At 53.4% G+C, this 25,395-nt stretch overlaps 8 protein-coding genes across 8 annotated transcripts; 4 read left to right on the top strand and 4 right to left on the bottom strand.

Moving 5' to 3' along the window:
• Positions 1–368: 368 nt before the first annotated feature.
• Positions 369–1,276, bottom strand: J4E92_009242 (uncharacterized protein; the record flags this gene model as incomplete). The annotated part of the gene is made up of 1 exon (XM_051500591.1): positions 369–1,276. A coding segment is annotated over one exon (908 nt), but the record flags the coding sequence as incomplete, so codon positions are not given.
• A 1,214-nt stretch (positions 1,277–2,490) lies between these two features.
• On the bottom strand, positions 2,491–5,438 carry J4E92_009241 (uncharacterized protein; the record flags this gene model as incomplete). The annotated part of the gene is made up of 3 exons (XM_051500590.1): positions 2,491–3,622; positions 4,321–4,460; positions 4,623–5,438. 3 exons carry the CDS (start codon positions 5,436–5,438, stop codon positions 2,491–2,493), a joined length of 2,088 nt encoding a protein of 695 aa, XP_051349162.1.
• A 3,260-nt stretch (positions 5,439–8,698) lies between these two features.
• On the top strand, positions 8,699–10,237 carry APM1 (AP-1 complex subunit mu-1-Iike; the record flags this gene model as incomplete). The annotated part of the gene is made up of 5 exons (XM_051500589.1): positions 8,699–8,737; positions 8,786–9,144; positions 9,198–9,684; positions 9,733–10,104; positions 10,157–10,237. 5 exons carry the CDS (start codon positions 8,699–8,701, stop codon positions 10,235–10,237), a joined length of 1,338 nt encoding a protein of 445 aa, XP_051349161.1.
• A 2,587-nt stretch (positions 10,238–12,824) lies between these two features.
• On the bottom strand, positions 12,825–17,386 carry J4E92_009239 (uncharacterized protein; the record flags this gene model as incomplete). Its single annotated transcript, XM_051500588.1, has 8 exons — positions 12,825–13,676; positions 13,756–14,327; positions 14,384–14,424; positions 14,483–14,572; positions 14,638–14,757; positions 15,603–16,372; positions 16,418–17,103; positions 17,155–17,386. 8 exons carry the CDS (start codon positions 17,384–17,386, stop codon positions 12,825–12,827), a joined length of 3,363 nt encoding a protein of 1,120 aa, XP_051349160.1.
• Positions 17,387–17,732: 346 nt separating this feature from the next.
• Positions 17,733–18,608, top strand: J4E92_009238 (uncharacterized protein; the record flags this gene model as incomplete). The annotated part of the gene is made up of 2 exons (XM_051500587.1): positions 17,733–17,983; positions 18,032–18,608. The coding sequence occupies 2 exons, from the start codon at positions 17,733–17,735 to the stop codon at positions 18,606–18,608; spliced, it is 828 nt and encodes a 275-aa protein (XP_051349159.1).
• Positions 18,609–18,871: 263 nt separating this feature from the next.
• Positions 18,872–19,473, bottom strand: J4E92_009237 (uncharacterized protein; the record flags this gene model as incomplete). The annotated part of the gene is made up of 3 exons (XM_051500586.1): positions 18,872–19,289; positions 19,395–19,402; positions 19,465–19,473. 3 exons carry the CDS (start codon positions 19,471–19,473, stop codon positions 18,872–18,874), a joined length of 435 nt encoding a protein of 144 aa, XP_051349158.1.
• A 1,811-nt stretch (positions 19,474–21,284) lies between these two features.
• Positions 21,285–22,485, top strand: J4E92_009236 (uncharacterized protein; the record flags this gene model as incomplete). Its single annotated transcript, XM_051500585.1, has 3 exons — positions 21,285–21,918; positions 21,990–22,124; positions 22,190–22,485. 3 exons carry the CDS (start codon positions 21,285–21,287, stop codon positions 22,483–22,485), a joined length of 1,065 nt encoding a protein of 354 aa, XP_051349157.1.
• A 633-nt stretch (positions 22,486–23,118) lies between these two features.
• Positions 23,119–24,292, top strand: J4E92_009235 (uncharacterized protein; the record flags this gene model as incomplete). Its single annotated transcript, XM_051500584.1, has 2 exons — positions 23,119–23,896; positions 24,192–24,292. 2 exons carry the CDS (start codon positions 23,119–23,121, stop codon positions 24,290–24,292), a joined length of 879 nt encoding a protein of 292 aa, XP_051349156.1.
• Between the last annotated feature and the right edge of the window lie 1,103 nt (positions 24,293–25,395).

Here is a 25,395-nt window from a genome sequence, read left to right as displayed (position 1 = left end):
TGTGACTTCCACAATCATCATACCTGCCGTATGCATTGCCCAAGTGCACAGGCTTCACCTTTGTTGTCGCCCATGGTCCAGCAGGAGCACGACTCGAATCGTAGAAGCACTTGAAGACACACGAAAGATGAGCAGGAAAAGTGATCGTAGTGTGCTACCGTTCACACTTCAGCAGACTCTGTGTTATATTGATATATTGATACAACAGTAGAAAAAAAGAACTATGAGGCGTACATCCGCCTCACCCAGAACGCCATTGCTGCATCAAACCAGGCTGATGAAGCCTACGTAAACCCCATTCCCCATCAATCCTCCCAAACTTTTCCCCACTTCCCATACCACCCAGCCGCACCCCGTCGAACCGCCACCTAACGATCCCGTATCCAGTCCTTCAAGCTAGCAATACTCGATCTCCGCCTCCTCCTCGACCCACCCCCCTCCATCCCAATATCCATACTCCGCCTCCCACTATCTATACTCCTCCTCCCTTTACTCTCCGTATCCAGCACAACAACAAGCACAGTACAATTATCCGCGCCCTTCATCTGTCCCTCTCTCGACGTCAACTCCTCCGCAATCTCCTTGGCCTCTTTCCCAGATTGCCACGCATCCACCGCCAGCCTTGTGCATTCCTCCGCCTCCTTCGCCGAACCGACGCCGTCCGACGCGAGGAGGATGAGCGATTGGCCGTGCAGGGTGCGCGTGGTGAAGTGCGCTTTGTTGGAGACGAGGTCGTGGACTGCGGTTTTGCCTGGCGCGAGACCGGTTTCTACGCCGATGAGGTCCGAGAGGTCGTGGCCTGCTAGGCGGTTCACGCGCGGTTTCTTGTAGTCGAGATCGCCGAGCGCGCGCGACATGCTCACGCCGCCGATGCGCGCGATGCCGGAGCGGTAGTTGATCTCGCCGCCGGCATTTTCTACGCGCCGTTTCTCCAGTGGGCTGTCGGGTGCGTGTTCTTCGCTGAGGGCTTCGACGTTCCAGCCGCTGGAGCTGACGCCGGAGTCGACGCGCGTGGGCGATTGTGGCGATAGCGATTGTGGGGATTGGGGCTCGTGGTCTGCGAAGAAGACATGGCTGTCTCCTAGGTTCGCTTGTATGAGCAAGCTCTGCTTTGTGTCGATGAGAACGAGAGAGACGGTTGAGCCTCCGTCTAGGTTGGCGTGGTCTAGATCGCGGTCTACAGCCAGCAGAGCTCCTTGTATCGCGTGCTTATACTCGGCTACATTGGACGGCTTTTGGATGGCGATGTGTTGTTCCAGGTGTGTATGCAGATGCTCTGCAACATGGTTTACTGTTTCTGTACCCCCACTGCAACCCAGTCGTTAGCTTACAAGCCACAACTTTGGGATATTGTGTGACGCTGCTTACTGGCCATCATACACGGCAAAGACAGCGAGTTCTTTCCGTGACTTGATCGAACCCGGCGTCAGAGTAACATAACGGTCTTCTTGATCTTCTCTCGCACCCAGAATCTGTGGGGAACAACGTTAGTAAAGAGAGATAGATCTCGGTCTCAGCTCGGAAGAACCGGCATCTAGAAGAGCGGGAAGAAGCATGCAAGGAACACACAACGCACCCTGCTGACACCAACGTCAATAATGTTAACGCTCATACTTGGTTTTTGCGTAATGAATGGAGTTTTTTTCGCGTGGGATGTAGTAGCAGCAGCGACAGAACGGCGGGCTCCCTATGTTTGTTTTTCACACGCATTATACATCGTCATAGGCCAAGCCTTGCCCAGCAACAGCTGCTTGCGTTGATAAGCGGCGGCACACGCGACCCTCACAAACAAGACGTCATCTACCCTTTCTACCTGCATACGCTGGAACCAATCAGAAGCCCGCCCGCGCCACAGTCTATTGGCTTATGTACTCAGCCTCAATAGCCTAGACCGTGGAGATGCGCAAGTGTGTAGCTGCTTCTGGGTCTAGAGCACGGAGAACGTGGAGAAATCAAGGGTCATTATGTGGGGCACGTGACGTCGTGATCTGTACTGCGCGAACGGCGGGCCCCAGAATTATATATGAGCAAACGGACCTCGCGCTGAGGATGCTTGTTGCCGGTGTATGCACATGCACGCCCTTACTTGGTGTTGAGCGAGGCTACACTTTGACAGACGGGGGCTGTGTGCGCGATATTTCTCAATTGGCGGGGCAGTTTACCCCTCGTGATGCGTGGTTTTTAACATTTGGTATGTCGATCTATCATTGCTTGGCTGTTGAGCGAGCTTCCTCGTGAAGCTTGATGTACTACGGAGTATACTCGAGAGAGACTGAAATGGTTGAAAGAAAATGCCTCATCAGCTTGCACTGCCTCGTGAGCCAAGAGCTCCTAGATACGAGCTGCTCGTTCGGCCCTTTCCGATATCCACGAGATCCGCATGCCTTCGTCCGAGCCCACAGTATTGTGTTTATTGTTGAGCATGAGTCCGAAAGTCCGGAGAGTACCAGAGGACTCCCGGCGACATCCAGGGAGTGGCAGTCGTCCTCCTCAAGCCTTCCGGGTGACACCGCTGTTCATCCATTCCTCTCGCAGCCTCTTCCAGATCCCGTTCCCCCTGAAACCCCAAGCCCGTTTCTCCTTCTCCAGACTCGCAAATTTATCCTTCAGTACTTGATCGTCTTGCTCTCCACCATTCCGTACAAGCTCAGCCACCAGCTCCTCGCAGGCGATCTCTTCGCTCATGCACGCGCTGATAGCGCTTAGACACTCCTCCAGGTCCATATCATACCCATAGAGCAACTCTCTTACTGTCTCCATGGCTCGTCGATCGGTCTTTAAATGATCCAGTAGCCCACGGGGTACTGAGGGCGACTTCACACCTTCGATCTTGACACGGCAGCACGGACATGTGCGATGTGGGTATTTTGCTTCGTCGATCTTTGGCGTTCTCATCCACTGCTCTAGACACGATTTTCCGATGATATGACCGCACTGCTTGATTCGCACTGGATAGTCACCTAGTAGTTGTAGGATAGAGGAATCTTGGAATGAGGTGTATGAGAGTTGGCAGATCGGGCAGCAGCCGGCGTTGTCATCGACGACAGAAGCGTTGTCTGCTGTGACAGTGAGTAGTGACAGTGGAATGGCGCACGCGAAATGGTCGACATTGGTCAATTCAGTTCTGGCGACTATGATATCGCGTGTCTCATCTAACACAGCGTCCATGTCGGAAGCCCGCTTCAGACGCTCGTCTAGTTGTTGAGCGACCTCACTAACATCTCGCCGGCGTTGCGGGTAGTCAAAGTGAAGGACGGTCACGAACGCTGCCTGCAATCGCTCCTGTGGCGATGCGAGATTGCTGTTTGCGAGTGCCATGTACAGTCGTTCCAGATCCGTCCAGTCCTTTTCTCGTTCTTCCATCTGCTTCTCCACGGCGAATCTAAACATTCTGATCTCGTGTTCCCGGGCCATTGTTCTGTCATGGCAGTCGAGCATACCCAGTAGCCACCGCCGCGCGGCATCGGCTTGTTGTTCAGTCTCTTCATCGCTTATGCCGGTGAGACGAGAGATATTTGCTGGACTTGGAAAGTGCTGTTGCTCTAGCTTCCGAAGTTCTGCGGGTGTCATGGAAAGTACGTCTTTGGGGTTCTTGTGCCTGTAGCCGAACTTGCGCAGGTCTCTTATGCTACGTAAGTGTGTACGTACACGTCGATATACTGCCATCGTTAGCAGAGGATCTCAATATGAAGAGGTACGGCGTAAATAAATTTCAGGATCGATGCAGGGCATGCAGGTGAGTTACGTACCTGCGGCGCTCGCCGGCGCCTGATTTATTGGCGGTACCAAATCTTGAGCTTCGGCGGACATGATTGCGCAAGCTTGCAGAGAGTGCTATGGAATTTCCACGGTCGTGATAACTCGAGAGCGGGATGGAGTGGGGGGGGTTCGGAAGTGGAAGGTACCAGCCTCACGTGTTTGCTCTACCACGAGGACGGAGCGACATGAGTGGGGCAGCCCTTTCACACCCCGCACGTGACTGGTGCCTGTCGCGGGGTGAAAGAATAACCCGACTACAGGTGCAAATAATTAAGTCAGGGAAGGACCATGAATCATGCTGACTATGTAGCCATCATGGTATGCTGAGGTGATCGGTGGCAGCTGATCACCTGGACGGTTTTGCCGAACGTGCCTCTTATCCTTCACCTTGCAAAATCCAAGTGCATCCTTTATTGAAAAGGAATAAATTTCACAGTCAAATACTAATGCCAGACCCAATACCTAATTATGCGCCAAAATCACTACGGGTGAAGCTATCTTCCCCCCAAACTACCCGAAGCAATGAGTGCGCCTATCTTTCGAAGCCACTGTAAGTCCAACTGTTTCGTCTCTGACCTCTCATACCCCCTCTGCATCGCCAGCTCACCCTCAAACCACTCCGCCGACTTCTGTATCCAAGAGTGCCAGTACATCTGGTCCTCAATCTTGTCACGCTCTTCCTCGTAGTTACGAAAAAGGTCCTGATACTCCGGTTCGGGAAACAACTCTGTGCGACAGTAGGGGCAAAGATGGCTAGCCCCTTGCCCAGCGTGAATCCAGCGTTCCAGACACTCCTTATGATAGGCATGTTGGCAAGGGGCAGTCAGTACTCCGGGGGAAGGGCAGATGTCAGACCAACAAACTACGCAGTCCACGCCTTCTGGGTCCTCTATCTCTGTGGACACATCCGTGACAGGAATCATCGGGCCTACCCGTTCCATTTCTGACGCTTCCGATAACCTTTCTTCGATTTCGTAGTGTTGCTGGTTGTAGGCCATCTCGATCTGCTGCAATTCTTCAGTGAGATCGAATTCCACTGGTATACCAAATTTCTCCCGTATTTGACGCATGCTGGCTTCGTATTCATCTAGCGACTTTCCGTAAAGACGACACTCGTTGAATATAAGTCGCTGGATGAAGGCGTAGTCGTTGCATCGACCGAGGCGGCCATCAAGAGCGTCATCGTATGGGTAATCAGTCCAGACAATTCCCTTGACATTGTGGAAGGCTTCAAGAAGTGCAGTGAAGGCTTCTACTGTGGCTCTAATATCCTCAGACCAATATGACGGAGGAGTGATTGCAGCTGCGTCCAGAAGAGTCAGGGTGTGAGCCTTCCCGATTGAACGCTTGACGTGGTCATTCCAGTTGACGTACACTGGGCTGTCTTTTCCATAAAGCTGATCAAAAAGCTCCTCTATGCTGTCACGTAGAAATATCGCGTTCCAATCATCGTCATCTGTCCAGGTAGCGCCTTCCACGTCATCGATTTCCCGGTCGACCCATGTATCAAATACTCCGGTTTGAGATGGTATAGGCTGAGACGGAAAGCCCAGTCGTTGCAATGGGACGCGAAACACGGCGGTCAGAAATTCTTGCTCCTCGATTGGGCCTCGCGGAAAAGCATATAGTCTTGTTGTGAGAACGAGATTGAAAATGCTGGAAATCGGGTTTTCGCTCATCTTGTTGCGGTATCTTTGTGTGGCTCAAATGAAGCGACCTGGAACTTGTTTGCTATGGGATCGATCGAACCCCTGGAGATTATTTTCGCCATTTCATTGCCTGCTCTGACAATCTGTCAGATTACAACGTGCGCCGTAGTGTCGGAGGCCCATTGTGAGAAAGGTCTGCTAGCATGCGCAACGTGAGAAGACATTGCCGAATAGGCAATGCAGAGTGAATGACGGTATAGGGGATGTCCATATGGTTTTCCGGTTGATATCCTTCATGATCCTCCTGGAGTAGTCGAAACTTCGAAGAAGATCGTGCAGCAGCCAGATCGACGAAGCAGTGAAAGCGTTCGCTCATACAATAGTTAAAGTCTCCACACTCTCCGCCTCTTCATCCCAACTGTACAGTATCCCTCTGCCAACCCTTCTAAACACACCGTTCCCGGTCTCGACTGCCGCCAAGACTAAAACCTCAACGTAAGAATTTACTGAGTCTTTCCAAGCACATCCTTTGATGATAGTGAGTTCCTTCGGAACATATGTGAAACTCTCCGGTACCGGGGGTTTCCTAAGGCCATTGGTGGAAGCATGAAATGTGGTACCCTCCATCGTCCATCGGCACGTCAATCTAGAGTCCAACTCTTCTTCCGAAGGGGAAAGACCAAGAGGCGGGCCAGGTAGAACACCATGCTTTCGGTCGTCGTAGCGCCAGTACCCAGCCGAAGTACCGTCAAGACTATCCAAACAGGAGAAATATAATGTTGCTGCACCTAGTAAAGGTCCTGGTGTGGTTCTAAAGTATCCCACCAAACGGAACTCCGCACGTTCGGCATCCCAGACAGCTTTCATGCAGCGAGCATTGATGACGAGTTTTGCGTCGCTAACGGATCCAAACGGATTATTGCCATCGATTCGAGTGCTCACATCAACTATCTGGATAGGTGGAGGAATGGCTCCACCACGAGCTAGATTATGTGAGGGCGAGTTGATGCGCCCGTCAATGCTTGCCCAGCTCCAGGAAGGCGCTCGATAATTGACCGCTCTGGCGGGAGGATCGCTAAGATCCAGTGTGAAGCTTTCCCAGAATAGTGAGCGCTCCATGTCCCTGCGCCAATGACCCGCGAGATAGTCATCGTGTGTGATCTCCTGTACGCGTGATGCGATGCCTGCCATGGCTGGTAACTTGTCTGAAGGAAACGTAAGCTGGCGAACGCTGTACGAATCTACCATGGAGTACCATAGGTTATGTATGGTGGACTGTATGATGCCTATGAGAAACATGTAGAAAGCGCGGTCGTCGCTTGCTCGGATCAGGGTCGGTGGAGTAATATTGCGATACGGAGGCGCGCGAAGATCGAGGACATGATGTGTTTTTCCGCCCTGAGTAACATGAGCCAGAATATGCAGTGGCTCTGACGTTACGAGACGAGTATGTTCTTTCAAAGCATCCGCTTGGTTAACATCACATACGAAGCTGTCTTTCGAACATATCGTCGTCTCCCAATTCTTTTCTTCTGGGTCCTCTAGGTACCAAGACCTCTGGAAGGCCCTGGCGAGGAACCCCAGATTGTTCCGTACACTGAGGTTATATTCCGCTCTCATGACTTGCCCATTCTGATCTTGTGATGTTTCGCAGCAGCACCAAATTGCCTCGCGTTCAAGGAAGCTTATCGTCCTTTGAGACAGGCACATCTCTTGCATCACCCATGCTCTGGAGTCCAAGACAGTGGAGCCAAGTTTATCGGCCGAGCTGTGTACCTGCATGCAGCCATTGACGGAGGTGGGGGCGGTGATGAAAGCCTGTCCTTTGTAGTCTCCAAATGATGATGGCAGTGCGACAACATCGTTCCTGAAGTCCTCAGATGGACGGACCGGGACAAAGATCCCGGTTGAGGAGTCGTTGGCTACTGATGCTGCCAGTGTTACGGTGCTGTCATGATAGATTGAACCCATGAGCGCCGACTGCTCTTCCCAGTCGCTTTGCGAATTCTGCACGATACACAGCCTGTCGATAAATATGTACTTGATACCAAGCCGACGGCAAGTAATTATGGCGTCTTTGAACGTCTTCGGAAGCGCGGCCCAATCTATGGCATGCATATGTGCTTCCACATTCTCGGTCGTGGTCATACCTTCTCTTGAATCGCCCCAACAATGACTCAGAGCCATATAGCGAGCGTATATACCCTCCCCTCGTACAAGATATGGGCTTTCACCCTCTTCGGCCACACATATGACTCGCTTTGGCAATTCCGGAAAATCGTTGCGACACCTTGTGTGATTGGTCTCACAGTTGGCCAACCAGCGCTTGAGGGAATCGAAATATGCCTGTGAAGGCAAGCCGTTTAGTTGAACACGACCGGAAACGAAAGAGTATTTAGTGCCGGGCAGAATGGGCTCTGAGCCCAACTTGTCACCTAGAGAAGGTGGTTAGACAATGGAGGATAGAACAGCACGCTTCAATACCTTCCTCGACCGACAACATCATGCAGGTTGCCGCCAGTTTCCACTTCGTCCAGATGCCTACATATGAAGCGCCCTTCATCTTTGGTTGCCACGGGCGCAATTCGCCCGGGATGATTTGCAATTTTACAGAAGCCTTAAAGCCTTTGCGACCTTCAGGAGAAGTGACACATTGATCAGTGGTGCCTCGAAGATATAGTTGCGATTGCATTGAGTAAATATAGGGGTAGTCGATGCAACCGCGCAGCATCCTGCAGAGACGACAGACTGCGGCCGACGCTTCCAATGCAGCCAGATCATCGGCATGGCGATAGAAGTTCGGGGGGTAGAGATTCGAGAAAGTGAGACCGCTGCAAAGATGGCAAAGTGACATTGTGACAGCATGGAGCTGTAATCCGATGACGAAGCAGACGTTGAGCCTGAGAGATGGCCATAGTGCTGCCTGGAGTTCGCTAATGCGGGGTGTAGCTTCCAAGGTTGTCTCAGCTAATGCGGTTCGCTACAGTGTGGCCATGTATGAACGCTCTGTGATCGTAACCTGTTGGCATATGAGGACAAAGATGTGGATTAAGATTCGATGTGCGGTGGAAAAGATCAAAGGCCCCAGGCATAAGTATCAGCGTTGCGACTGTATGGGCCTAGTGCGTTGAGGAGTCTTGGCGCGCGGGAAGAGCCGCAATTACTCTGGCATCACCGAGACGCGACCAGGACATAGCACGTATACCCCTCGATCGCCCTTTCCTTGCGCACCATGACCCGATAGCTGATTGTTCTTTTCCTCTTCTTCATACCATTCACAGTCTCTCACCATGGCGTCGGCGGTGTTTTTTCTCGACCTGAAGGGCAAGGTATGGCGGTCAGGCCTCTGGAAGGGCTACCTATTGACCATCGCATAGACCCTTCTGGCGCGCAACTACCGCGGTGACATTCCCATGTCAGCTGTCGAGAAATTCCCCATCCTACTGAGCGAGGCCGAAGACGAGAGCTCGGCAGTCCCACCATGCTTCTCCAGCGAAGGCATCAACTACCTCTACATCCGCCACAACAACCTCTACCTCCTCGCCCTGACCAAGCGCAACACCAATGCGGCCGAGATTCTCCTGTTCCTCCACAAGATCGTCGAGGTCTTTACAGAATACTTCAAAGAGCTAGAAGAAGAGAGCATAAGAGACAACTTTGTCGTTATCTACGAACTGCTGGATGAGATGATGGACTTTGGCTACCCACAAACCACCGAGACCAAGATATTGCAAGAGTACGCATTTCATACAGCTGTACTATGGCTCCATACTAATAATAAGTCTGCAGATACATCACACAAGAGTCGCACAAGCTCGAAATCGCACGTCCACCCATCGCAGTCACAAACGCCGTCAGCTGGCGAAGCGAAGGTATCCGATACCGCAAGAACGAAGTCTTCCTCGACGTAATCGAATCGCTCAACCTCCTCGTTTCCGCGACCGGCAGCGTATTACGATCAGAGATTCTGGGTGCTGTCAAGATGAAGTGCTACCTGTCGGGTATGCCTGAGTTGCGACTGGGTCTGAACGACAAAGCCATGTTTGAGACCACCGGAAGGGCTACACGAGGAAAGGCCGTCGAGATGGAGGATGTCAAGTTCCACCAGTGCGTGCGATTATCGAGATTCGAGAACGACAGGACCATCAGCTTCATTCCACCAGACGGCGAGTTCGAGCTGATGAGCTACCGCCTGAACACACAAGTCAAGCCCCTCATCTGGGTAGAGTGCATAGTCGAGAGCCATTCAGGCAGCAGGATCGAGTACATGCTGAAGGTAGGCAGATCTCTGGACAACGGGGTGTAATAGGCTAACATTTCGCAGGCACGAGCACAGTTTAAGCGACGAAGCACCGCCAATAACGTCCAGATCTCGATTCCTGTCCCCGAAGACGCAGACACCCCTCGCTTCCGTACAAACATTGGCACCGTACACTACGCGCCTGAGACATCCTCCATAGTGTGGAAGATCAAGCAGTTTGGTGGTGGCAAGGAGTTCCTCATGCGTGCTGAACTTGGTCTGCCATCGGTGCGCGGTGATGATGAGAAAGGTGGTGGTATGATGGGAGGCTTCGGTGGTAGCATGGGTGGTGTTGGCGGTGGAAAGGCCAAGAGGCCCATCAACGTCAAGTTCGAGATTCCGTACTTTACCACATCAGGTATCCAAGTGCGGTATCTGAAGATCATCGAGCCAAAGGTAAGGACAAGCAATGGTATGATCGAAGAGGCAGCAGCTAACATACATGCAGTTGCAATACCCATCGCTACCTTGGGTACGATACATTACACAGTCAGGCGACATCGCTGTGCGGTTACCCGACGTGAACTAGGTAGTGCTAAGAGAGCGCTGGCGATGAATATACCAACACGATCATGACAACCGCTTTTTATGTACACTGCATCGTTGAATGCGTCTCATGGAGGAGATATGGTGGCATTTCACAATGAGTGAGGGCTCGCAGGGTCTGGGGAAGTACCAATGGACTTGGCACATTTGTCAACGTTTTGTGCCTGACATGCGTACACACGACATGCTAGTACTAAAATCCATATGCGACATTGGAAAACATGCCTCTATGCAGTGTAGCCTTGCTTGCGCGGACCGCCTTGTTTTACTTGCATCTTCTTGAACTGCCGGAATTCCTAACTTTCATCTTACCAGTTTTGAGGCTTGTTTCGGTCTGACATGAAATCAACATTATCATTACGAGACAATGGATCAAAGGTAACATGCACGATAGTCTTGCAGCTACTAAAGGTTAGTCAGCGTCACGAGACAGTGTATTACTCAATTCTAACATCAACAGGACGCGTACGCTGTCGCACACAAGTCATACTCGAGCGTAATCGAGTAGCGATGGTGGTGTCAGAGTGAGCGTCTCGTCGGTGCTTGCGCCTCCGTCTCCGCCGATGATCGACAGTGGGGTCTCTGCATCATACGTTTGGGTATAGTTCTCGACTCAACCTCAACTTGCGACACTTCATTGCCAAATTGAATGCGCAGCGAACACAATGGCTTCAACTCCCTAATAGTGTTAAGCGATCCTACTCTCAGCTTCTACTTTTGCTAACGCAAAGGACGCACGCAATTCCAACAACCGACATATGCATGCGCGGTAATACCACAGCACGTTTCTCCGCGTTTTCTCCCCACCTCCATTCTCCGAAAAAGCACGCTGCAGCACATCTCACGCCGCCCTTTCTGTTTATAGTCACACGCCCATTTTTCAATCTACACCATCTAGCCAATCACCTATCGCCTTATCCATGTTCGACCAATGCAAGTTCATCGTCAAGCTTTGATCGCCTATTTGCAAACTCCACTACGCTCCACTACGCTCCGCTACGGCATGCCACAAGGCTGAAAGCCTGACCCTGCATCATCACCATGCCAATGACGCTTTTTCGGGAAATATGGAAGGGCTGCCGAGACAGTACGTGTATAGGCTTGCGGACGCGTAAGCTTGTAAGCGTTGTTGCTTGTCATCTTTGATCCTACGCTTCTCTGCCATCCAGCGTAAGGTGGACTAACGCTCAGCTGAGCCTCGCGGGCCCCCTCCGGACGCGTTTCTATGACGGAGTAGTAGGTAAGCTATGATGGCGTCCAATGAACGAGTGGGCCGCGTATGTCGTGTCTAAGGGTATTTGTATGCTGCGGTGTTCGCGTGTGGGAGACGTTTTGAGAGTTGAGAATACACAGGCACGACACGACATTGACAGGGCTGGGTATCGTTGCACGAAGGCAGTCACTGCATACTGTTTGTTACTACGTCTACACGACATAACAACAAACGTTTCTCCAGACACAGACACGAATACCACGACGCCAATACTACCTACCAACATGAAGTTCACCTTCGCAACCGTCACAGCGCTCATCGCGCCTATCCTCGGCCAGAGCATCACACCAGCCCCTACATCAACTGATCCATGGTATGGTTCCGGTCCACCATGGGCATCCTCCGACCCAGGAAAATGGTCTTCGATCTATGAATCCCTCCTCTCAGCCGGAAAGATCCCATCGACTCTAACCGCCGCACCCTGGCCAACTGGTAGTTACGGACCGGGTCAAGGACCCTGGGGACCAGGTGGACCACATGGCCCAGGTGGACCGGGGAGACACTGGGGAGGTAAGATACACCCCATCCCATCCCAATCCCTCCCTCTCTCAACCACCAAAACCCCCAAACGATCCAAACCCCTACTAACCCATCCCCCTAGGCCCCTCCGGTCCCGGCCCCTGGGGCTCCTCCAACTTCGGCCCCTACAGCGACTGGTCGACACGCTCAGACTGGCGGTCAGGCCCCTGGACCGCATGGTGGGACGGCAGTGCATGCCCGCCATCCGACTGGCCTGGCTGGACAGCAGGGCCCTGGAGTAGTTCTGCGCCGTGGACCAGCTGGAGTGGGTGCGAGGCTAGTACGACGGCGACGAGTGTTGTTACGACGACGGTTAGTGGGAGTTTGGTTACGACGACGGCGTATGGGTTGCAGGTTAATGCTGCGAGTGGGAGTGGGGGTGTGAGTGATACTGGGGATGCGGGGAATGCGGCTGGGGGGAGGGTTACGGTGGGGATGGGGATGGGGAGTTTGGTTGCGGTTGTGGGGTTGGGGGTGGGGGTTGTTTTGGGGTTGTGAGAAGATTGGGGAGGTGGATTTGAGATGTCTGTTGTCTGAATGTCTTGGCTGGATGCTCATTTTATATGACATACATGGTCGTATCAGTGTAACGTCGGAGAGGAAGTAACGCTCTTTCCCTTCACATATCCTCATTATAGTCCATCCAGGACATGTCCATCTACCTGCGAATGGGAACGTATTGAAGATCGGTAGAATGTATCTCACACTTCCTACATGTGCCTGTACAAACCAGACGTAACCTCCCCATGCCTAGATCTACAGAAACTCGTGCTCCCATCTACAACATCCTCGTCATCTTCGCCTTCCACCCCGTCTTCTCCGCGCTTCCTTGCTCTCCACTTCCCACACTAATCCCCTCATCCACCACACCCGCTTCATCGTAAATCTCATCCGGATACACCGCCCTATCAATGAACGTCTCCCTCGGCGGCGCAACCACCATCTCCAACAGCCCATACACCAGTGCCGTCGCCGTAAATCCTAGTAACCAACCAAAGCTATACGGCCTAGCACCGACACCCGCATCAATAGCCGGATTGATAGATTGGATGAACCCCGGCATATTCGGCGCAACGCCAACGAGAAAAGCGACAATAGCGCGCCAGTTGCAACCGGCGGTGTACTTGTAGATACCGTGGTACTGGTACAGCGCCAAGGTATCATACTTCCCACGATGCACAACCCAAAAGTCCACCACCATAATCGCTGCAATCGGCCCCAGGAAAATCGCATAAGCAGCCATGAAATTCAGGAAACTACCGGCAGACGCGAGAATCTTCCATGGAACTAGCGCCCAGCAGAGAACCGCGCAGAGGAGCTGGCCGCGGCGGATGTTGACGTAGCGGGGGAACAGGGCGGTTAGGTCGTTTGCAGCGGAGAGCGAGTTGGCGGAGATGTTGACGCCGAGGGCGGCGAGGGCGAAGGAGAAGGCGGCGAAGAAGCGGGCGGCGCGGTTGTCCCAGTGGGCGATGAGGGCCATGGGGTCCCAGTCCAGAGTGCCGTATTTGACGGCGCCGGCGGAGGTGGCGGCTACGCCGATGAAGGCGATGAAGGTGAAGACTATGGGGAGGAAGGGCACGTAGATGCATTGCCATTTTACGGAGACGCGGGAGTAGCGGGAGAAGTCGGACTGTGGTTACGATTAGCATGTTGTCCAGATTTCCAGACGGAACTCCCAACGGATTCCATGGTGGGCTGAGAGGACATACCTGATTCACAGACAACGTAGCATAATTCCCAATAACACTCGTCAAACTCGACAAGAACCCCCACGAATACGCACTCCCCGTCAACGTAGCCTTCTGATTCCACATCTCACCTCCCCCATCCGTACTCACAAACGCCCAGATGAGAATCGCAATCCACGCAATCGGCACAATAATACTCTTAGCCATGAACAGCCACCTCAACTCATTGGGATGCATAACCAAGAAAGGCACACTGCCTAGCCAGAAGATGAAGAAACTGATCATGGTCGCTGTATCGATGCCTTGGCTCTCAGGGATACCGTTCTCCAGTGTGAGGAAAGAGGGCCAGATGGCGCCGATCATGACGCGCACGGAATTCGCGCCGTTCATGTTTTGGATGGCGAACCAGAAGATGGCGAGGATGGCGCGCGAGACGATGGCGATGTAGGAGCCCCAGAAACCCCAGGAGGCGCGGGCGATGACGGGGAAGGGGACGTGGTGGAGGACGCCGATTGCGCCGTTTAGGGCGATGACGAAGGAGATTATGAAGAAGGCTAGGGCGACTATGCCGAGGGATTCGCGCCAGGTGAGGCCTGGGGGTGGTGTTAGTTGATTCAGATTGTGTTTGGTGGGAACGTGGTGGATGTACCGATTGCGATGATACTGGATGCGAATTGCCATGTCGCGGCGCTGAGTTGATGTTAGCATTTCTTACTTCGTTGATTCTGAAAGTTTGGCGAAGACGTACTTGAACGCATCCGACACCCAATACGAGATGAAGCTCGTCACACCCCACTTCCTACCATGCCTCGGAACAGGGTCAAGATCTTTGTTCGTCCTGTATACCATCAATCAGCACAAAACTTTCATCATCGCGCATCTCCGTTTCCAATTCGGACCTACCATCGCGCATTGCCTTCCGCAAACGTGCTCTTGGGTTGCTCAACCCTGAGCGTCCAATGCGGCTTCTCGATCAACGGCATCCTGAAGCCTACCGTGCCGACCACCAAGAACGTGGAAGGGCTGTAAAGATGGGGAGAACCTTTTATCCTTGAGGGTCTTTCCGCGCGACGGACACAAGCGCCTTCTTATCCTCTAGCAGCACGCACAGTCTCAGTGCAGATCTCCGAACAGCGGGCGCCCAGGATTCACGTTACGTCTATATCTCTGGCAAGGCGACGATAAGATAAGCGCCACGAGCCGACCATGTCAACACTTCGTCTAGAGACATGGATCGAGACTCAGCTGGACTAGACGAACGCCTTGAGCCTTTCCTCGCAGCCTTTTGCTCAACGAACAACCACTCACACAGCTTGTCATGATGGTTAGCGGCTGTACCCAAGGTCTCGGTCCTTGGGAAATGCGACCGTTGCTAGATGGGGCCGGCTGTCATTCGACGGTGGTGCAGGTGCAGATAAGCACCCCAGTCGGTTCGGTCTTAGCGAAGGCGCCGCTCGGTTGCGCTTCGGCTCAAATTACCCCAGAGAGATGATCCCCACGCGACGCGATAGGTACGATGTCTCCTCCACAGATACACATATATGTGACGGCTCTAATCAATACGGAGAGAGTGATATAGTGTATCGTAGTACCTACTAGGGGTGCAAGCAATTGAAAAGCTTTGTGGAGGGGGGAAAATCAGTGTGTCTCGGTACTTGGGGCGCATGCACGTCGTTGCCGACTACTGCACAAGCTGGCCTGGATTCCTGGGTCAGTCGCGTAATCTCGTACATGCGAGAGGTGTCATTGAGCTGAGCACATGTCAAGAGCCTTGAGCGGCAGATTGAACGGGGGTCATTTGGAAGAAGTTTCGTGAAGACAAGTATGTTCAAGTTCCGCGTTTTGCTCAATGCGCTAGCTATACATACGCCAGAGTATGGTCCTCTCGGATGGTCGCATTCACGCCTAGGTGGACCTCACCACCCACAACCGATGAGCCAGTGACGACTAGCTCGCCTGCGGTCTGCTCGTCTGTTGTCTTGAGATGTGGTGTATCTTTCAACTTGATCTCCACGCAGCTGAGGGGCACACCGAAGTGGCTGTGCTTGTTCGACGCTGTCTCCCTCCGGTAATCGTAGATATTGGTTTGCGCAACGGCTCCCGCTACCTTGGCTGTGGTCAAAGCGTATACGACACGCGCCTTGGTGAAGATGCGTAGATCGGAGAGGTCCTCTGAGCTAAGTGGTGGTGTGTTCAGGCCTTGTCGTTCAGACACAAAGACCAAGCGCAGCTTTCCAGGTGTTGTGCCGACAGCCGCCCTCTTGGGCGCATTGAGCTTTGTGAGGAGATTGTCGGTAGGCAGGCGGCCAGCAGTCAACATGCGCGTCTCAAGATAATGGGCCAACTTCTGAGGTCCACCCGTTACTGATGTCTTGGTGGTGTTGTGAAGCTTCGCAGCTGTTTCGGCTGAGATCACTGTGACCGTAGGAGCGATGGAGCGTGTAGCCAGCTCAAGATCGACACCCGGACCGGCAACCGACTGAATGACAACTGTCGCGTGAGAAAACAGAGCAACCAGCGTCAGGCACAGACAGTAGGAGTGTGTAAAGGCGTCTGCGGGGAGGAACGTATCCGAGGCATTTAGACGGTGGGCGGCAGGAAGGGACGTGACAAGTGCACCAACGGCGGCGGTCAGATTCTGTTCCTGTTAGTGTGCATATGTCAGCATGGTGGATTTACGTACCTGTTGCGTGAATTCGACAACCTCTGCCGGCTTTCCAACGGCCTCTTGCCAGAGGAAGACAACGCTTCGAGGCTTGCCGGGATTCGACGGCAGTGGTATAGTGGTATTCTTCTGTTCCTGTACAAGCTCATGCCAAACAGCAACATCGATCTTTCCGCCGATGCCTTCGGGTACCTCGCTCCAGTCCATGTGCCTGCTTGTCTTCTCTACAGTCCAGACGATGGAACGCAGGCCGGACACACCCTGACTGAGTTCAGCAAGAGGCACAGAGCCTGCCTCGGCGATGAGGGCATCGGCTTTCGTTTGAAGGAGGAGTTCGGCAAGGGTCTCGTGTGGTTGGTTGTATGGGATCAAGATAGGCGTGAAGTCGAAGAAGGCACCCGCAAAGAGTGCAGAGAGGAACTCGAGACTGTTGGGGAGGTAGATGGCCACTCTCTTAGCACCGCGATCTTGAAGATGCTTTCCGAGAATAGCAATCTCCTTGGTAACGTCTTCAACTTTGTGCTCGGTAACGCCTTCCTTTCCGAAGACCGTCATGATGTTTGCAGTGCCGCTAGACTTTGCGCCTTTCTCGAGAGGGATCTCGCCCGTGACACGTCGCCAGATATCGCGAAGATCTCCATCTTTGCCGGCCGAGTACATGGGAGCGCCCGGGGGTCGTACGGCAAGCCCGGTACGAAGAGGGTCTGGCGCATGTTAGCTGGAACGGCTGCAAACATATGGTGGGGTGCTCATACAGCCATGAGGAGTTTCGGGAGAGCGGAAGACAGCAGACTCTCCCGGCTGCCTCACATACGAAGCTACTGCCTGTCTTGCGAGCAGCAGCGGGTGTGTGTCGGCATCGGCGCTGTCATAGATGATCCAGGCCAAGAAGCCGACGATGGTGAAGGCGATGAGGGTGCTGACGACGTTCCAGCCTGCGAGTACCTCCCCGATGGTCTGATCAAGCTGCTCTAGAGTTCCCGCCATGGCTGAAGTCGCATGAGTGAAGTGAAGTTGGAGGTTTGGCTGGCAGCTGCGGGATGACGGCGGGGGTGAATTGGTCCGCTAGTGAAGGGACCCCTGTCGGCTCGCATGTCCGTCCTCCGATCGCCCTTGCCAAAACATGGTTGCTGTACAACCACTCTGACCTTCACCATCGCGGCACCCTGTGGCAGACAGAATGTGCCTGTAGCCGCGCGACGCTATCCGAGACTAACTACTAACCCAGCAGCAGCAGTGAAAGTGTAGTCCGACACGCGAGCCAGCCCATCTCTTGCGACTCCCTTTCGGCCAAACAAACAATCAACGCGAGTAGCTAAAAGCTTCACGCAACATGTCGGTAGCCCGATACGCGCAGCCTGCGACTCCGCAAAAGGCCGCGACACCATCTGCCCAGACAGAACAGCCATACACGCCCAATGGTTCCTGGCGACATCCCAAGTTTGACGAGATTGCGCGCCGCCAGTACGCTACCACGTTTGACGAGCGCAACGTCAGGGCCATCGTCCTGAATGCGGGTTTCCTGTTTCTCTCAGTATATGGTACTAGAGTCACTGAGAAGGTGAGGCTATTGGAATACGCTGCGTAGGTTCCTCACGAAATGTCATCGTGGATCATGCTAATATGCACCAGAACACCGATCAACGCTGTCGTAAAAGCTGTTCCCTACAGCGCATGGGCCGTCCTTCTCGTCCGCGTCGTATTCGCCGCCAATATCGTCATCGCGTTCCTCCCTCTCATCCGTCGCTACTACCCCGATGAGATTGCCGACATACCTCTCACGCCCTCACAGCGCGCCTCCATGGGCCTGAAAGCTGGCGTCCAGGCGCCCCAATCCCCAGGCTCCGCATTCGCATCGCCCAACTACGTCACGCCTCCCCGATACCAGCGATCAACACCGCGCAGCAACAGCTTCAACAATCAGGAATACGGCTCCGGGTCGCCAAACTTCAGAAGGTCTGGTTCGGGCTCACCGTTTTCACCAAACAATGGAGGAAACTTCCAGAGATCAATGAGCGGGTCTTCTGCGACGAAGCGGTTGAGCTATGGTGGCAGTTCGATGAGCAGTAGCTTGTTCGGTGACAGCTCAAGCAGCATGACGGCACCGGGCACCCCTACGCCCTCTACTGGCAAAGCGAGTGTCGGACTGAACAGCAAATGGCTGTACGAGAAGCGGAGAGATAGCCGAAGCGGCATGTTTGCGCAGTAAATCCTCATGGCGTATGATGTACAGAGACGTGGGACGGCAACATATCGCTTTATACCCTGATATATCGCGTGGGCGTTTTGAATGATTTATTTAATTTAGCATAGCTTGGAGCTGGGGCATTGGAGTCGCCAACCTGCTGGTGTACGATAATACAAAGAGTAGAATCTTCCATGCCATAACGCCATCGATGCATCGTATCTATGTGAACTCACTCTAATTTGTAAGTCCCACGTCCGTTGTGTCGTCAATCCTCTTATCCTAACTCACGAGAACCGATCTCCCTTCCGACTCCGATACACCTCAGGAGCCTCATACTTGCTCTTCTCGCCCACCCTCTGCCCCTCACTCTCAGGCGCATGTCTCGTCGGCGCCGGATCCTGACTCGCCTGCATACTCGGGTTGCCCTCACCCCCCATGCCACCATTTCCTCCTCCCTCTGCCCTTAGCCTGCCCACCTCGCTCGTCACGCTCTGCGGCGCCGCCTGTGTAGACCCTGGTTTCGCGGTTGGGTTCAGTGGTGTGGTGGTAGGAGCGGAGTTTTGCAAGCCGTGCTCGAGCTCGTAGAGGCGGATGCGTTTTTGGCGGTCGGCTTCGGCTTTTGCGGCGCGGTCGGCGTTTATGCCGCGTTTGGCGAAGAAGTAGGCGCCGCCGCCTGCGACTATTAGGGTTGCCCAGCCGTAGCTGTGGGAGGGGTTAGGGTGGGTTCATTGGAGCTTTTGGTGGGATGGTGTTGGGTTTGGCACGTATGGGGTGGGTGGACTTGTGGGTGTCTGCGAGAGGTGTGACGTACTATACTGATTTGACCTGTCTGATTGTTAGTGCTGATGACCGGGTGGAAGGTGTACGTGGAGCTTACTGTGTTCATGATGGGCTGTGTATTATCGGTCTGAGAAGGGAATTGGTGTGTGTGGAAGCTTGTGGCGGCTTTGCGACAGCTCGCAAGTTTTCTGAGCGATGGATGATGAAAGTGGTCTGATTGTTGTAAGGCTGCCGGCGATTGTTCGGCGATTAGACAAGAACTCGCCGCCGCGGGGAAGAACGATTGACTGCTACAAGTCAACCATCTCTATTACACGACCTTTTCACTGCTTGTCGCGATGGAAGCAGGCTCCGCCCAGAATATCCCCAGTATATCACCGTGGTTTACGCTATCTTCGACCGGGACATGACGAGGCACGCGCAATTTGATTTCCACTGACAGCATGTCTCAATAATAGCATTACTGTTCATGATACTCAGAGCACCTTGTCATTCCAAGAAATACTGGGCAGGCCCGCAATGGAATTTGTCAATAATTGTTGCTATCGAACACGCAGGGACTTGTTATCCGCGGCGACAGGCTATGCTTTCTAGTCTCTCTCCGTCGAGTCTGTCACTTGGTAAGACGAAAGGGCTTCCGAAGCCACAAGACTCAACACGAAGGATGCTCTCATTCCAGAAATAATGACCTCAGACAATGCGCTATCTCGAGATGGATGAGGATTACAGCAGTATCTTCAAGCCATCTCGGAAGAGTGGACTTGCTGCATGGTAAAAGTGTGAGCCCTGCAGGAGTGTCATCGCTGCAGCCAACCTGGCTTTGAAGAGAAGGTGCAACACTTCGGGAAGATGGCAGCGACACCATCGAAGAAGAAGCAATGCTCACAACCATCGCCTCCACAATACGGTCGCTTACTACACTGCTCGCTGCATCGTTGAGTCCGGAAGTCCGGCATGATGCGCGACAGGTATGCCTCAGGAGTGCGGAGATGACAGGTGCAATTCCTGCGTCTGCGCTATCGCGACATTGAGCCCCTTTGCTTAGGCATTGTCGACAGCGTCCAACAGGCGACTCTACGCGAGAGACTGTGAGCCTATCTGCCGACAGCGCGGCGTTCCTGCTCCAACGGGTGGCCCCACAGGCATGTAACGGGAAGATCCACTTTAACGGGCGCCTGATCTCGAAACACCAACATCCCGAGGCTCTTCGCATTCCATGGGACCGCCACTCACCATCTGCTGTTCCTTCGCACGAGCATAGTTTCCGGAATTGAGCCGGACATACGGCATGGCACTGTGCCAAGCCGTCGTGTTTGCATGTGGCGTGCGACGTTCTGATTCGAAACTTGACTTTACGGTCGTCGAAACCTCCCACGCCTCATCGCTAGCGTACTACGGCAAAACGGAGGCTGAATTGTTGGTTCAATGAGCGCTAAGTGACGGAGGGCATGATCTGGTCCAGGTTCTCGAAGTTTGAAGCCTGTGGAGCAGCCTCACCACAACGCCTCTACGTCCATGACAGGCTAGGTGTTCCCGTCGAGGAGGTACCACAAGCTCCTGCGAAGTCTATCCAGGGTGCTTATTCCTCACTTGGCGGTATTCCGTACTCCACTCTTTCATTGCCAAGTCTCTACTCAGGCGCCTAGGCCAGCACGACCATACACCAAACCCTTGACCTATACCGAAGCACGTCTCATGCAAGTGGACACCACCATGGATGTCGAGTAAGGGATTTCACGATGTGGTGGTCCGACTGGTCATGGAGGATGGTATATAGATTACCATCCGTTCCACTGCTGGTAATCTATCTCCATCAACGGTCTTCACTTCTTCACAGCTCGACGCTAGTCCTTCTTTACTCCACATTCTATTCTATTCTCAGCGCTGAGCGCCAACTTTATTTTAACTCCAATCACTATGTACTTCGCTGCCTCTTCCGTTGCGCTTGCCGCTCTCTTCACCACCGTGCACTCGCACGCAGCTATCTTGGCCGCCGTTGGAGACTCCGGCGAGAGTCAAGGTTTCTTGGTTGACCCTGCTATTGCTCGCAACTGCACAACCATCTCTCCTTGCCAGCAGGATGCTACCATCATCCGCGACTCAGAGATCAAGCAGAACATCGTCAACGCCTGCGGAAGGACTGAGATCGCTGGTAACATCGACATCGGCGAGCAGACCGAGAACGAGCTTGCTGCTGGTCGTATGGCCCAGGTTTCTGGCGGCTCTATGCTGGCTGTCACCATCCACCAAGTCAACGCTGATGGCGCGGGTCCATTCGAGTGCGACATGGACGAGACTAGCAACGCCGTCACCACTTTCACCCCCCTGAAGGTGTCCAACAACATCCCCGGTTCTTTCGGTCTCTCCCAGGCCAAGGAGAAGGACTTTGTCATCAACGTCCAGATGCCTGACAACTTCAACTGTCTCGGTGCTTCCACTGGAAACATCTGCACTATCCGATGCCGCAACAACGCTATCGCCGGTCCCTTTGGTGGATGCTTCGCCGTCCAGCAAACTGACGGACAAGGTCGCACTGACGAGGCTGCCTCTGGTAAGTTCCACTTTTTCTTTTATCATTACGAAGCGTCTGCCCTATCCTGTATCCATACTCACTGCCGCTAGCTGTCGACACTGCTCAGACACTTGAGGGTATCTCTGCACAAATTCTGCAAAACAAGAAGGATCTTCCTGCTGCTATCGCGGCAAACCAGGCTGCTGGTGCTGCGGGTGGCAACGAGGGTGCCAGTGCCATTTCCGGTGCGTTGCTTTCTTCATCCGTCACGTTTTTACTACCATCGAGTTCATGCTAACGTTTCTCTCAGCCCTGATTCCCGACGCCACTCAAGCTCCCAACGCTGGCAACGGCAACAACGGTGGCAACAACGGCGGTAACCAGAACAACGGCAACCAAGGCCAAGGCCAGGGCCAGGGCCAACAGGGTCAAGGCCAGGGTCAGAACCAGGGCCAAGGTCAGCAGAACCAAGGCCAAGGTCAGAACGGTCAAGGCCAGGGTCAAGGCAACGGTCGCCAAAACCAGGGCCAGGGTCAGGGCGGCTTCGGCGGCCAGGGCAACCGCGGCGGCAACAGGTTCAGGCGCGCCCTCAAGTTCTTCAGCTAAGCGCCTCATCCTGACGCAACGAAGGACAACAAACACACAGCGAACAAACAGTACATAGCCGATTGAGGTTGGTTGCAAAAAGCGCGAGAATTATAAAGGCTGGTCCGTTTTTTACATTTACTTACCACACTAACAATGTATATACCCTTTTTTAGTTACATATGGAGATATAGTAAAGGAGGATGGAGAGTGAATAAAAGACTTCTTCACCAACTGCTTTTTGATCTTTGACGTGTTTTGATGTGGTAGTGATTGAACTTACGGAGTTTTTAAGAGGGGAGAAAGATGGCGAGATCAGGATGGGTATCTACTAATCTGACATAATCCTATGCTTCAGGGCTTTCGCAGCAAAGCAGTATTGCCCTTCACCTATACGAGCCACGCTTTCACCCTACGCATTCTCTTCCTGCCAAAACTCGACCTTTCCACCACCAACGACATTCGCTCACACTACAAACATCAGCATGTTCACTCTCGATGTCAAACTTTATGACAAGACACTTTCACCCCGCACCCGCTGACTATATCACATGCATCCCGCCTCCTCCTAACCCCTCCTCATCCACACCCACAACTCACCATCTCACTCACAACCAACAACTACACTCCCACGCTCCTACAATACTCAACAACATGAATCCCTTCGGCAACTCAGGCGGCGACGACTTCTTCAGCGGCATGGGCGGCCCCTTCGGCGGTCCAATGGGTGGCATGGGCGGTGGCCCCTTCGGCGGTATGGGAGGTATGATGGGAGGTGGCCCCCCTCCTATGATGGGCCGTGGCGGCGGTGGTGGGCCAATGGGCGGCGGAAACACGCGTCAAGGCGGCTACTCCTTCTCGTCTACCTTTGATTCCTCGCGCCCTGAAGGCCAACAGTATCAAGAACACCACGAGCCCTTTGGCGACTACGCTGGCAGCCGTGGTGGTGGCCATGGACCTATGAGCGGCATGGGCGGCGGTGATCATGAATATGCTCCCCGTGGTAGTAGTGGCCGTGGCATCATGTTCTCCGGTCTCTCACGCGCAGACAACCCATTCAGACAGTCACGCAATCCTAGCGCAAGCCGCACCCAAGAACAACCTAGCTACGGCCAACAGCGCTACATGGACGATCGAGATTACACCCGCGGTGGTGCTCAAGATCCGCGGTATGGAGCCGGATACGAAGATCCGCGTGCCGGTGGACAGTATGGTTATGGTGGAGGTCCAGGCCGTATGTTTGACTATGGTCGTCAACAACCTTCTCGTCAGCAGGGTTACTATGAAGATGAGTCGGATTCAGAGGATGAAGGGTATGGGCCGCAGCAGCGTTATGCTCCTCAGCAGGCTTATGGTGGTGGTGGTGGTGGTGGTGCGAGGCGTGCTGGCGGTGGTGGAGGTGGTGGTGGACGCCAGTTTTTCAATTTTGATCGTAATGGGAGGAGGAATAACTAGGGCGGTGGGGTAGCTGAGGAGGTATGAGCCCGCGCTGTTGGCGCTTCTTCCTTTTCTTTACGAGCCGGATGAGCTGGACTGGCTTGAATGGCGTTTAAGTTTAGATGGGTTTTCTTTCAAGACAGCTTCCGAGAGCTTTGCTCGACGATAATGCAAATTCGTCGTATGAACTTTAAGATTGTCGAAACGATGACAGGGATGGCTTGTGTAATACTGCAGCATACATCAGCTTACCATGATGATACCTAGAGACACTGCAATGATGACCACAGTCATCGATGCCGATATTCTTGTTGTCTACCAAGCGAAAGAGATTGGTAGTCGCCTAAAAGACCGACAAGGAGTTGCAGACGAAGCATTGAAGAAGCTGTAGATGCGACCTATCCAGGCCGGTCAGGGCAAGAGAACCATGAGTGTCACCAATCCACTCGCGACGTTGCGTAGTCACAGAAAGAGAAGTTGCGGCGAGGTTACCCAAGGCCCCTGCCACACCCATCCACCAATCAGCATCTGGTCGTTCCTGCTGACAGCCACCCGGTCCGCGAAAACCGCCGATTCGTGACTGCGAGCAAAGATGTCGTGACCAACTGCTCACCAATGCGCCGTTTGTCGCCAAGAAGGACTCTTTCTGCACCCCGGTAAAAGCATCTACCGCGAAAAAGCGGCGGCTCGCGCGTACTCGCGCGAGGGTGGTGTGACCCTGATCGGATCGCCCAGATCCTGAGGCATCCTCGCGAATGCACGCCTGAAGAAATGTGGCAGAAAGATGAATGGAGAATCTACGCGAACACATTCAACGATCACTTCAGGCCCGTTTTACCAATGCTCTCAGTATGTACACTTTGCGCTTTGGTAAGCCGAACCCGCAAGAGACGCTTTCAAAGCAAGACATAAGCAACGGAAACGCTTCCTAGCGTCAAGGCAGCCCTAACCGCAGCCAGCCCACAAAAATGGTGACATTTGACTCCGCCTGCATACGTCGCTCATCTCCACGTGCAGGTCAGCCGCGGCCGTAGTGCGAAAGACCGTTCGTTCACCCCTTGCTCAATGGCCTCAGGGCAGACGTCCTAGGCAACCATCTTGAAACGTATTAATAGTCCCCCGACGCCCCCATGCTATTATTCTTTTACCTGTCTTGACTTGCTTTGAAGAGGTTTATAAAGCAGAGCACAGAATTACCGACGCAACCAAGACCCCACACGCGCCGACACCACCGAACCTTCCTGGCCCCACATTCCGAGATCATCGACCATAAGGCTGATCACACGCGAGCATCTATAATCACGATCGCAACAACGACGATACAAAGCAACATCCAACCATCCATTCTGAACATCCAAAGACTATCCCTTATACCCTTGTTTCACATACAGGCACACAAAATGGCAATCTCAACACACGCCCTCTCCCACCTCCGCACATACTCCACCCGCCATCTCCCACGCGACCCACACTACCGCCTCAAAGCCACTCTAG

This window comes from Alternaria infectoria (genome assembly GCF_024043175.1).
Source record: "Alternaria infectoria strain BMP 0036 chromosome Unknown scaffold_22, whole genome shotgun sequence".
Classification (NCBI taxonomy): Eukaryota; Fungi; Ascomycota; class Dothideomycetes; order Pleosporales; family Pleosporaceae; genus Alternaria; species Alternaria infectoria.
Note: the sequence above shows the minus strand (reverse complement) of the source record. Positions and strands in the feature narration are given on the sequence as shown.